At 39.3% G+C, this 12,611-nt stretch overlaps 1 protein-coding gene across 1 annotated transcript in view; it reads left to right on the top strand.

Moving 5' to 3' along the window:
* Positions 1–10,751, top strand: part of LOC139716879 (nuclear hormone receptor E75-like) — a 30,726-nt gene extending 19,975 nt beyond the window's left edge. The window contains exons 2-6 of the mRNA XM_071628407.1: positions 1,139–1,251; positions 1,744–1,888; positions 2,426–2,643; positions 4,270–4,678; positions 9,179–10,751. Of these exons, the coding sequence (XP_071484508.1) occupies positions 1,150–1,251; positions 1,744–1,888; positions 2,426–2,643; positions 4,270–4,678; positions 9,179–9,378 (1,074 nt within the window). The 5' untranslated portion in view covers positions 1,139–1,149 and the 3' untranslated portion in view covers positions 9,379–10,751. The remainder of the gene's footprint in view (positions 1–1,138; positions 1,252–1,743; positions 1,889–2,425; positions 2,644–4,269; positions 4,679–9,178) is intronic.
* Positions 10,752–12,611: the final 1,860 nt, after the last annotated feature.

Here is a 12,611-nt window from a genome sequence, read left to right as displayed (position 1 = left end):
GAAGCGTTTGTGTTTGTATGTGCGTATGTTCGTGTGTGTGTATGTGTGTGTGTGTGTGTGTGTGTGTGTGTGTGTGTGTGTGTGTGTGTGTGTGTGTGTGTGCGCGTAAGGTCATCTAGAAGCCACGAGTGAGTCAGTAAACTCTGTGGATTAGATATAGTGGATTCATATCAAGTATTCATTCATACCATAACTCTCACAAATGGCTAAGCACTGATGTGGGGGTGATGGTCTCGGGCTCATTTATGGAATGATAAAGTAATTGAGCCAAAGTAGTCTATAGACATTAAGAATATCATGTTGCCTTCATCCGCTGCAACTTATGTATACACAGATAGTATTGATTTATTGCCTCAAAGGGGCACATTAAATAACATATGCATTTTGCTCAGCCTATAAGCACAAATATGAAAGAATGAAAGTGATTTGCTTTACAATACAAAACTGTGGTACCACCTGCCCTTTGCATCCATCTTAACCCATTGAGGATGGACTTATTTTGCTATAACATGCATTTCCCTTAGGCACCTGCCTGAATATTCTTGAGACTTGTCTTCAACATGGTTAAAACTAATGATTGATGGTTCTGTGTAATGAAAAATATTTTATGATATGATGGGCCCAAAGCTATGAAAACTACCAGAAGTGCATGCATTGTGCATTCATGGTCACATGAAAACAATACAAACAAAAACAAAACTATTAAAGAGATCTACAGATATATTATGAAAAGAAAAGCTTAGAAGTTGATCTTTCATTGAATATTTCCTCCCTACTTCTGATTGAAATAAACCAGTGACATGTGGTCAATTGTCAAGCAAATTTATTATGTTTTTTGAAGGTATTTTGTTATTATTGAAAATAATGCCAGTTCCCATTTGGAATATGATAGGTCTTTAATTCACCCACGCTAATCTCTTTGATTTGATTGAACTCTTGTGTTAAGATCACTGCTTCATCATATCCAAGGTATATACAAATACATCCTACCCAATCCACATTGATTCTTTGAATCAAGAATACAGAAGTCCCTGTTTTGACTGCCCTACATATTCCCTATGATTTTTCCTGATATATGTCATGTCCATGTAATGATTTGAATATCACTTTTCTTTTTCTTTCTTGTATTTTTATACAGCAATTGTCATCATGATGTCCATCGCAACCAATGGCTATGCTGTCCTATGTCGGGTGTGTGGCGACAAGGCGTCAGGTTTTCATTACGGAGTTCACGCTTGTGAAGGCTGCAAGGTAATCACATTGATTAGACCATCTAATCTCAAGGCCACGACATGAGTCAAGTATTTTTTTTTCTTTAATTTGTGTGACTTTCAGAGAAATGGTCCAAAAACATCAATTCTGTGTTGAGACAACCTTATACACATTGTAATCCTAGCTGCATTGGGGGGGGGGGGGGGGGCTAATATTTACCCATGTTACAACCATTAGTTCATGACATTTGTATGTGTGCATCACAACTTAATGAGCTGTAAAGATTCTTATTCTTATACTGTATACTTTGCATTTTTGGATATGAAATGAAATGGAAATGTATTATTTCATGATGACTGGTTATTACATCTCTTGACTCTTGTGCAAGTGGCATAATACAAATGACCTCTGCTTCTACATTTGATATTAAGATAGCCACAATGAATATTATACTTAAAAGCAGTTCTTATTACAGCCACAAATTTACCTATTTGATTTAAATAGTTTGCTTTGCTCCAAATCTGGTTCCAGGGCTTTTTCAGACGCAGCATTCAGCACAATGTCAAGTATCGTGTCTGCAGCAAGGGCGACGAGTGTCTGATCATGAGGATAAACCGAAACCGCTGCCAGTACTGTCGCCTGAAGAAGTGCCTTGCCGTGGGCATGTCCAAAGATGGTAGGAGAGCTTAGTGTTTGTTCATGGGGTGTTTCCCAAATATTAATTTTCTCATCAATTTGAATGTGTGCTGAATGACAAGGATTAAGCCAATGAATATATACATGAAGTGTGTGTTTTAAAGGCATTATGTAGAACCAACACATCTAAAGCTTTTACACTTACTAGCTGTTATAGGTAAAAATCAGGTCTGTAGTATTTTTTTTTTCTCCTGCAGAATTGTAAGAATATTTCTAATGAAATGTTTGGGCTACCTTGTCAGTAATATGACTTGGCTTTCAGGATTTTTTTGTGTCTTTGTTTGAATTACTTTGATCAGTACAATGTGAGTATTTTTGACAATGCAGTGATTCATTAGGGCACATATCAGTCATAATATTACGTACATGTACCAGTATATAACTGGACGTAGGAAGAACAAATACAGTGTAACATAATTATCAGAAATGATACACAGTCATTTTTTTGATGTAGCAAACAGTTGAATGGACTTAAAGAACAGGAAACAAGGAATTCTATATGTTTTCTTCTTCCCAGCTGTACGGCTTGGCAGATGCCCAAAAAAGTGCAAGCCCCAGGGCCTGCTCATGCCTTCCCCGCCCCGCTCCCCTGCCGGAGGAGAGGGGGAAGCCAGTAACTTGGAGGAGTCCCAAATGAAGATCGAGCAGCTCATCCTGAGCATACATGAAGCTCAGAAGAAGACACTGTGGGACTGGGGCATCCTTCAATGCAGGAGTTACAACCTCCTCTCTCAGGTACGCCAAAGCTTCCCCCAACAGTCCCATATACTCGTTCTTGTGCGATCTCTTAATAGCATCATCGACAATGTTTTATCTAGACATCCAAATCTATTATGTGATGCCAGATGTCTGTTGTTCGGATTTGAATCCTGAAGTATTACATTAAGCTAGACATGCATGACTTCTGCTGGTCAAAAGGTCAAATACACACTTCTGCAGGTGGTAAAAACAACAGTGAAGACAATTAGATTTCTATGGGGCTAAAGATGGCCTCACAGATTATAAACATAGACATAAATTACATAATCATTTCTTCTTTTTTTTTTTGGAGGGGGGGGGGGGGGCAGTAAAATTTCTTATGTTGAGGAAATGTGTCAGTAATTATAGCATTCACCTGGTGTTACACTACTGATGGAGTCACTATGTCTAGCATTTTGCTTCCTGTGCTTAAATTTTCATTTCAGCCTACAGTTAAGTGCTTTCACATTTTCTCTGTAGCAAATAGAATTTATCCTTCAAAAGAGAAAGTTATTTTGAAAGAGGGCATTGAAACTAAAGCAGCAGATTAATTTATATTGGGACTGAATCTAGGAAATGAGAGAATTGCCATAATTTTAATGACTTTACATCATCTCATGTATAGTGTCACACCAACTTAATCATGTGACATCTAATAATATTTCTTGTTGCCATGCACTTGATTTTACTTTTTTCCAGTGTATGTGAAAGTATTGACACCCTCTTTCTGTGAAAAGTATATGTGATCATATTCTCCTAGATATATTCTAGGCATAGGCACTTGCAAAATTATTTCCCCACGATGAAAGAAGGTATATTTTTTGCACTAGACAAACTTTCAGTAATTGCTTGCAGTGACATATGTAATGCTTTAGCATCTGCATTGGCATAGACCTCTACCATCTGATAGGATGCCATATTTATTGACTGTTCTGCAGCTAAACAAGTGTCACAATGTTTGACTGATTTTGCTCCAGTTTTCATGTGTTTGGTTGGCTGTCATATTCATTTGGGGTGGGGTGGGGGGGGGGTGGGGTGGGAGAGAGACCCATACTTCAGTAAGCTCTGTGTGTGTGTGTGTGTGTGTGTGTGTGTGTGTGTGTGTGTGTGTGTGTTCGGCACCCAGCAGTGGCAGAGGCAACAAATGTTCTTTTCTAATTGGCCTTGACAAAAATGCCAGCAAGTACTTTCTGCTATAATAAAATGCCTCGATCAATCAAAACCATGAGTATTTGGGGGATATTTACTGGTAACTTGTTAAATGATAGTCTGTCTGTGTTGAGATAACCATTGCGAGCAGACATTCATCAACAGGAAGTAGGCCATATCATGCAGTTCAACGCTTTCATGATTTATGCTAGAGGGAGATATATAACCTGTGCTGTCTCTGTAATGTAGGTCAAAGTATGATCAATATAAAATGTTTTAATGCATGGATCGTGTGCCTCACAGTGCAAATTATATTGATTTGTTTTTCACAATAACAGTAAATATCTATTTAAGTGTACTGGAGTAGTGGAGTATTGGATAATTTGGTCCTCCCAGAGAATAGGAGTGACATGCATATGCTGTACTGCAGATTCAGATGCTTCATGTCAATGATATTTTTTTTACTTTTGTCAGGTGTCTGATAATAACAACAACAATGGAGACAGCGCCATCACGACACGCTCCAAGATCATCAACAACCTCATCACCAACAACTTCACCGCCTCGATCACGCGCATCATCAGCTTCGCGAAGCTGGTGCCGGGATTCCTCGGCCTGGACAAGTCCGACCAGATAACGCTACTCAAGCAGGGCTCCCTGGAAATCCTCCTGGTGCGGCTCGCCCACTATCTCAACACCAAGGAGGAGGGCGCTAAGCTCATCGCCGGTTGCCAGGGGGCGTGTCAAATGCTGGAGGAGTGTGGACTGATAGCGCTGAAAGAGATCACACTGGACGTGGTGGACTTTGCCCAGAAGTTCAAGTCACTAGGAATTGTCACCAGCGAAGTTGGGCTTTTCACTGCCATTATTCTCCTTAGTGCAGGTAAATCATGATTTATATGTGCTGCTAAGTGTAACATTTTCAATTCTATCTGTCATGCTTTTATTATATCTCTCCCTCTTTCTCACCCTCTCTCTCTTTCTCTCTACCAGCCCCCTTTACACTCCGTGCAGCCATGCCCCCCCACCCCCATCATATTTCAATTCCTTTGCTTAGAAAACAAAGAGTTCTCTGTTATCCACAGACAATCCAATAGATGATGAATTTGATAATCCTGTCTTGACTATGTTGATCCTATATATAGTTTACTTCTTCATCTCCCTCACTTTCTCTATGTCTTCCACAAAGTTACTGTTGCACTTGTCTTCATAAATTCATATCTTTTGGTTGGGGGGGGGGGGTATTTGGGGTTGGGAGAGATGTTGTTGGTTCTGTCTCTAGTTTTCTGTGTTTTGTCTATGCATGCATACTTTCTGCCTTCCCGCTTTATCAACTTGCTGCTCCGTTACCGTGGTGAACTCTTTGTCAGTTCGTTGACTGCCCACCTACACTCCTCTCACTCACTCACCTGATTGGTCGTCTGAGGACGGAGCAAGCGGGTGCATAGAAATGTCAGGGCTAGATTGGATGCTCGTCGGAGAAATGGTAGAAATTTGTTGCCAGAAATAGAGTCGATTTGATTTCAAAGGGATGTGAAGAGTGCGTCACCCTCTTTGAGTGGAAAAGTGAATCACGAAGAGGAAAGAAAATAGCGCAAGCTGCCGACTGTCTGGGCCTGTTAAAAGCTGTAGTCCCTAACCCCTCCCCCCTCCCCCACCACCATACCAATGATCTTTGCCAAATGCCCTTGTGTTTCCACATGTTTTTCCAAATAAAGAAACAGCCTGATAGATTTTGAGAAATTCTCTCTTTAAGGCTAGTGAAGGTAATATCAGGTCAAAAAAGGACCTTATGTTTCTTCATCCCTTGTGCAAAATGAAAGAACCTGGAAAATTTCATGCTGTCTGTAGCTTATCATCATCACAATATTCATCATGATACAATCAGATCTATTATTTTGATTTACTTCTGTTTGTTTCCTACAATTCCTAGAATGCCAATTAAGTGATGCCCTTCTCAATCCTCAGACCCCGAGATTTTGCAGTGCAAGGTTAACTTTCAGGGGGGGGGGGGGGGGTCTAGATTGATAGACTAGTGGGATGCCTTCAGCTAGTGCTGTCATTATGAAGGTAGTGGGCTACTAGTATTGATCCTCCCTGTACTAACCAGCACTGAGATGAGGGTTTGTAGGAGGGCTTAATAGTCTACAGCACTAAACCCTACAGTTTTCTTTGGGAGAGAGAGAGAGAGAGAGAGAGCTCAGCTCTGCAATAATAAATGATACCTGCACTTTGTTATATACGTCCACACACAAACAAGCACACTCTCACACACAGACACACACACTCTCTCTCTTTCATTCTTTCTCTTTCTCTTACAAATATCAAATACAATACAGCTGTTACAGGACATTAATGTTTCCCATGTGGTGATCATGTGACATCAGAAATGACAAAAATGCAGTATATCCAGGAATTCAGTAGTAAACATTACAGTTAAAAACAAAATATAAAAACATGACCCCAAAGTTGGGTTGAAAAAGATATGGGAAAGAGTAGATTATCTTATGAGAAAGACTGCATAGGGGATTGTGTATCAAAACAGCTCTTGAACTACAGTAGTAATGTAGGTCAGTGGGTTCACATCTTGGTCACCATGGTACTGAGAGTGCTGGAGTGGTGCCCTGATGGTATTTGAGGAGGAAACCCAGGGTGTTCAACCATATCCATTGTTAATCAGAAGAAGCCTCTTGAAACGGGGGTCACGAAGAAGTGGGGCAGAAGAAAAATTGTTTAAAAGCAGGCACTGCTTGTCTGCATTTAGAGCATTGCCAGGGTTTAAGACTTGAAATGCCCTTTCTTGAGTTTAAGTGACAAGTTGTCATATTAGATATAAAGTAGAATTACTATTCCTTGTCCAACAAGGTACATTGCTAGAGTGTATGCGAGAGAAGATATATTACCTTGGAAGAGAATTTGAGAGATCCTTGAACTGATCGAATTCAAAGGGAAATTCGTGGAGTGTCTTCCGTTACTGAATCGCCAGGTAGAATTGAGTCTGAAATATCAGAATGCTTTCTTCCAAATTGAGTAAATTGCAATTTTCTCTTCCAGCATGTGGTTCAATGTAGAAAATGCAAGTGCAAAGAGGGGAAAAAGAAGTTGCCCCAGAAAACATGAAGCCTCACATTAAAAACACATTCTAGTTTACTCAGCCCAGAGAGGAATCCATCCGGTGGCCTAGATCGTGTGCCAAACGCCCTGACGTGTATCTAGGATACGCAGAAAGAGCCCCCCGAAAAGTCGGTCAAGGAATCTGGTGATGTGTTTTTGTCATGCTCCTAACATCTAATTGGCTGCGCAGATGTACTGTCTGTGGGCACGGGACGTCTATTTCTGTCTCAGCCTGGATGCTAGGCAAGAATGCTCTGGAGGAGCGGATAAGGGAGGCATGAGGGACCGCTTTAGACATGGACATAGAAAAGAAATATGAGAGGGAAGAGATGTGTAAGGAAACAAAAGAAAACGAGGGTAAATTGGTTTGCGTGAGAAAAAGATGGGTTATGTTGGGTTTAATGATGTGTGCAGACAAATATTGTATGAAGTACGGACAAAAGCAAGGTACCAAGGGAACACAGTCTCAGTAAACAGGTTGGTACAGGGTAGGAAAGCTACAATTGGGATGCCGGCATGAGAAGAGAAATGCAGTGAGGAGGAGAGAGTTAGCTGAGAGGAGGAAAAAACAAGGATGACAAAATGGAATTTTTAACAGATTGAAACAATACAAGGAGGATAAATTCATAAATAAGGGGAGAGATGTTATAATAAAGGCAAATTTTTAAAGATAAGAAAGTGGAATTCATGATTTAATGACAGATAGATGTTTTGTAAGCATGTGAAGAGTAAGATTGAATAAATGCTTGTTCCTCTATGTATTTTTGTAACATTTTCACATTTCATTATAATGCAGCACATTTTTTTTTTTCTTTGTCAATGGCCCTTGGAAAAGACTTTGTTAAAACAAAAATTTTGTTATAACCACGTTTGTTATAAGCCAATTTCAATGATAATTTTGGGACCTGAATTTTTACTTTGTTATAACAAAATTTAATCATAACCGTGTTTGTTAATGGAAATGCACTGTATATTCATATTTGCGTACATGACAAGCTTTCCAAAGGAGAATGTGCCTGCTTATTCCTAATGTCTTTGCGTGCTTTCACAGTATTGTGGTTCATGATACTCCATGACATTAAGAATTGAAAAAAAAACAGAAGAAGATAAGTACAGGATGAAACCGAAAGAGCAAGTGAGTGAGAGAGGAGGGGGGGGGGGGGGGGGGGTTAGTAAGAGGGAGACGGATGGGAAAGGAAGAGGGGATAGGGGAGATGGAGCTACGTAAGGGAATTTGTCAATAAATCCTGAGCATGACATCACAACTCATTCAAGGGTCAGAGTGAGAAGTTCTCTTTGCTGAACCAGCAGTGAGAAAGTATGTCAAGGGCTGGCTGGGAGTGCTGGAGAAGCTTGGGGTACTGTTTACGGATGTGAGGTCTGCGGTAAATGTATCCATCCATTGGGGCGGCTCATTTCCTCCTGAGGGGATATCACATTTAGTGTACATCGCTGCATGCCCCTAATGATGTGCTACTGGCTATTCCTCTTCATGAGACACTAGTTCTTGTTTAGTAGAGAATATGCCTTCCAATAACATTTAGCTCCTGCCTTCATTGCCTGTGGCATTGTGGTACTCTGTATGATGCACTGGAAGGCAGCCAGCGAAAAACATAGACAAAAATAAAAACAAAGCAAAACCAAAAGAAAAACAAGAGAGCAAAATCAGAAAGAAAAATAGCCACCACCAATCAAACACAAACACAAACACAAAGCAAACAAATAAAAAGAACACAACTACAACAAGAACAAAACAAACACTGGCCTTTGCTTTAAACAGCTCTTGACATTTGCTTGTGCTTACGATGTATATCTGTAGGAAAATTTCATTCATTCTTCTATATGATTATGCAAAGATCTTTCATGTTTCTTAATTTGTAACAAAATACATGGTGTTTCATTTTCTTTGAAATAGAGCACACTGTTCTGCAGGGCTGTGTGTGGTGTGGTTTGAAAAAATGAAATGGTCTTATTCATATTGATTGATATATTGCCAATCATGGAGAGGTTCTCTAAAGGTTGGTTGCATATTTCACCATATTTTCCTTTGAAACTGTTTTAATTGTTAGCATGCATGATTTTCAGCAATCAAGGAAATTTTGTTTGATATGAATGATAACCAGATGCTTGCAAACAGTTTGATATCAGTGAGATATCAAATCATTATACATATAACATTAACGAGTACGTTCAGTAAAGAAAACAAAAATTTGTGTTGTAATCAGTATGCCATCTTTGTTTCTTGCCCTCCACCTTTTCTCTTGTCCAGACCGGCCAGGTCTCAAGTTCCCACAGCACATTGAGCCACTTCAGCTCCAGGTCATACAGGCACTACAGTCCCAGGTTCTTCACAACCACCCCAACGACCGCTCCGTGTTCCCCCGCCTCATGACTCGCCTCTCCGACGTCAGGCAGTTCAGCGTCATCAACTCGGACAAGATGCTCAACATCTTCGATGCCGGAAAATGAGGCAATCCAGGCTTTGGGAAACAATAGATCCACTTTACCCGGAACTGTGATAAACTGACACTGAATGTATAATGTACATATGGTGAAAAAAAAGATACCTTGGTCACACTCGGGACATGCAGTCATGGAGCGTTTTGGGCCATGATTTAACTTGGCGAGCAGAGTTTGGGAGCTGAGGGGTAATGAAACTGCCCCCCTACCTCCTTCCAATGGAAACTGGTCCTGCCTTCCCCATGTCCTTCATTGCAGCCGTCATTGCATTCCACATGCCAGGAGCAGTGAATTGTCAGTGCCTGTTCCCCCCCCCCCTCCCAACGAGTGACCGTGCTTCGAACTAATAGCTGACTCCTGCTATGTTCCCATCATTATCACCTGGACCACAAGATCTGGCTTCACTCTCAAACGGGACCAGTGGCAGGCAGACATCTGTGGCTGGGGATTCAAAAGACTTTCATAATTTTTGCTCATCAACTCTCTTTTTTTTTCTTGTAGCATATGTGAGATTAGTGAGATGCAGAAAGTGTGTACTTACATGGATGTCTTTGTGTTGATGATGATATGTTTTCTTTAAAAAAAAGTGAAATTAATTCGTGGTGTGTGTGTTATTCCAGGTAATATGCTTTATTTTTCATGTCCTAACATAAATGTGGGAAAAAGCTGTTACAAAGAACTTAAGTGGGGTAAAAATGTATTGAGAAATGCAAACCTTAACCATCCTTTGATGTTTACAGCGCATTTTGTGACCATGAATATCAGCACTAAAGGATAACAAAGGAATATTGATAGGCATATTATATGAATCAGCTGATGTGGTTGGTTTCTAAATAAATTTGAACTTGATTTACGAAGACAAAGAACTTCTATAAAGCCAAATATTTCATATGTACTTGAGCCCAAAATTGCTTCATTTTCCTTTATTGCCTGTATTTTGGGCTTTGTGTGTATCGATAGTACCTTTATCAAATAGGCAGGCACATTTTGCACGAAGTGTACAGATATACGAATTCAAAATATAAGCATGCTTTTGTACATGTTAGTCAAATTTTGCTCTTACAACTGTCCTTGCATTCAAAGAAAACCCACTTAGTGCATTAAACATGTACATGGTGCATGATAAAAGTGCAGCTGGTTGGTGTATGTGAAAGAAAATGCAGTAATTGAGTGGATCTTGTTACATTTAATGAAATCAGGGGATGTTGCTGGTTTAGCTGCCTACTTTCCCTCGTATGCCAGATTTTCCACTTCATTTTTTCCAAAGTCCTTTACTGCTGAAGGCGACAAAGTACTTAATGTAGCAAAAACTGTTAGTAATACATAAAGAAAAGTTGTCATTCTATGCTGATAGATTCGGGATAATGATTGCTTGTGCAAACACAAACACACACAAACACACAAAAAAAAACAAACCACAGCGACACAAAAAACCAAAACAAAAAAGACCCACTGTGCTCTGTAAATTTGGCCCAGGCATCGAAACAGATGAGTATACCAAATGCCCTAACCGTCCACCACCTTTCTGCATTTGTGTGAGGCAAATTCAGGAAGATAAAACGTTAGATTTGTGTTTTGTGTTTTGTGTTTTTCTGATACAAGTGCAAAATGTGTCAGTCCAACTCGTGCTGTGTATATATCTGAATATAGTGTAGATAGAAAGGATTGGACTAAGTTATAAAGATGGTTTGTACATAGCTCATGAGGTGTAGGCCCATAGGAGTGGTGATGAAGAATTGATAAACAATCTTCCACACCACTTTGCCAATTAAGTCAATGGGAAGAGATATATCGAATATTTTTGTAATTCTAAATTATTTTTGAATTCAGCTTGAATGCTCTTTGCAGAGCTCTTTAATAAGTGAAGTCACTCAGTTGAACAGAAATATAGATATTAAAGTAGACATTATATGATTTGTGTGTTTTGTTACAGTCGTCATTATCAGCTTGTGCCGGGCAGCTTAATGGAATATGCTAGATTTTTCTGAAAATTTTCTACTCATTTCGGTAGGACACTGTGTAGCTGTATTCTTCTAAAGTCCAGTGTCTTGAGTCATCGTGCAGTGTGTGGTATTCAAATGTAATGGGAGTATTAACAAGGGAGTGATCAAGTGACGTACTACATAATATAGTGGATGGACCAAACTAGCAAACAAGAAATCTCCTTGGTTATTGTTGGTAAAGATAAAGATTTGAAACAGTCCAACCCACAATGTTACTGACATGTGTGCCATACTAAATGGTTATGAGCTTTTAAAAACAATGTAAATCTTCGGCAAACTCTCAGCCAGATAGCGAATAATTATTAGGTTTGGGGATAAAAAGAGAGAATTTGCAGTCTCTTTTAATGATTACATATCAACTCGCCGTATCCATTATTAGAATTTTTTTTTCATCACATATTGCTGCTTTGCAGAGACACAAGTCTTTAAGGGATGATAAATATTGTGCAATACGCAGAGTGAGCTTTTGACTCTCTCAGAGTTATATATACTTCTTCTCTTTTTTTGCCATCAAATGTCACTGAAGTGAATTTTGTTAAAATTCTTACCTTGTAATTTAAGCCACTGAGTCCATGTTGTTGAGAAGGTGCAATATTTATGATCTTTAATACACATCTGATCTTTTCCTTTTTATTTTTTGGTGTTTGCAAGTGTAACATTTTAGCAGTACAAGCTGATGCTGAATCCAAAGAATAACAAAGATAAAGAGAGAGAGAGAGAGAGAGAGAGAGAGAGAGAGAGAAAGAGAGAGAGAGAGAGAAAGAGAAAGAAAGAGAAAGAGAAAGAAAGAGAAAGAGAAAGAAAGAGAAAGAACGAGATAGGGAGAGAGGGAGAGGGAGAGAGAAACAATGAGAGAAGATGAAAGAGTGATTGGTACGGAACAAAGAAATGCACTTTTATGTACCCTTAGTTTAGAGAAGTGGTTAGGAACAAGTCACAGTGGTAATTTAGTAGTCATGGAAAATATGCTACAGTGTTTTAAAAAAAAATCAATGCACTGTATTGCGAAAGGCAGCACTTTATTGTGACACCGATATGAAATGAAAATATGTGTAAAAATGTTTGTTTCCAAAAACAACTTGTACATCAGATTCTAAGAGAATAAAATGGCACGTAAAATTTCAAAGAACTGTACTCGAGTGTTCACTATCTACTCTTGGTAACAGGTTGAGAAGTGAATGAGGCATAGTCACTAAATGGCTCAAATTCACGAAGGTGGTACAATTGAAAGCATGGTTT

Source organism: Diadema antillarum, unplaced genomic scaffold (genome assembly GCF_040938485.1).
Source record: "Diadema antillarum isolate AM-2024a unplaced genomic scaffold, OU_Dant_1.0 scf00000071, whole genome shotgun sequence".
Classification (NCBI taxonomy): Eukaryota; Metazoa; Echinodermata; class Echinoidea; order Diadematoida; family Diadematidae; genus Diadema; species Diadema antillarum.
Note: the sequence above shows the minus strand (reverse complement) of the source record. Positions and strands in the feature narration are given on the sequence as shown.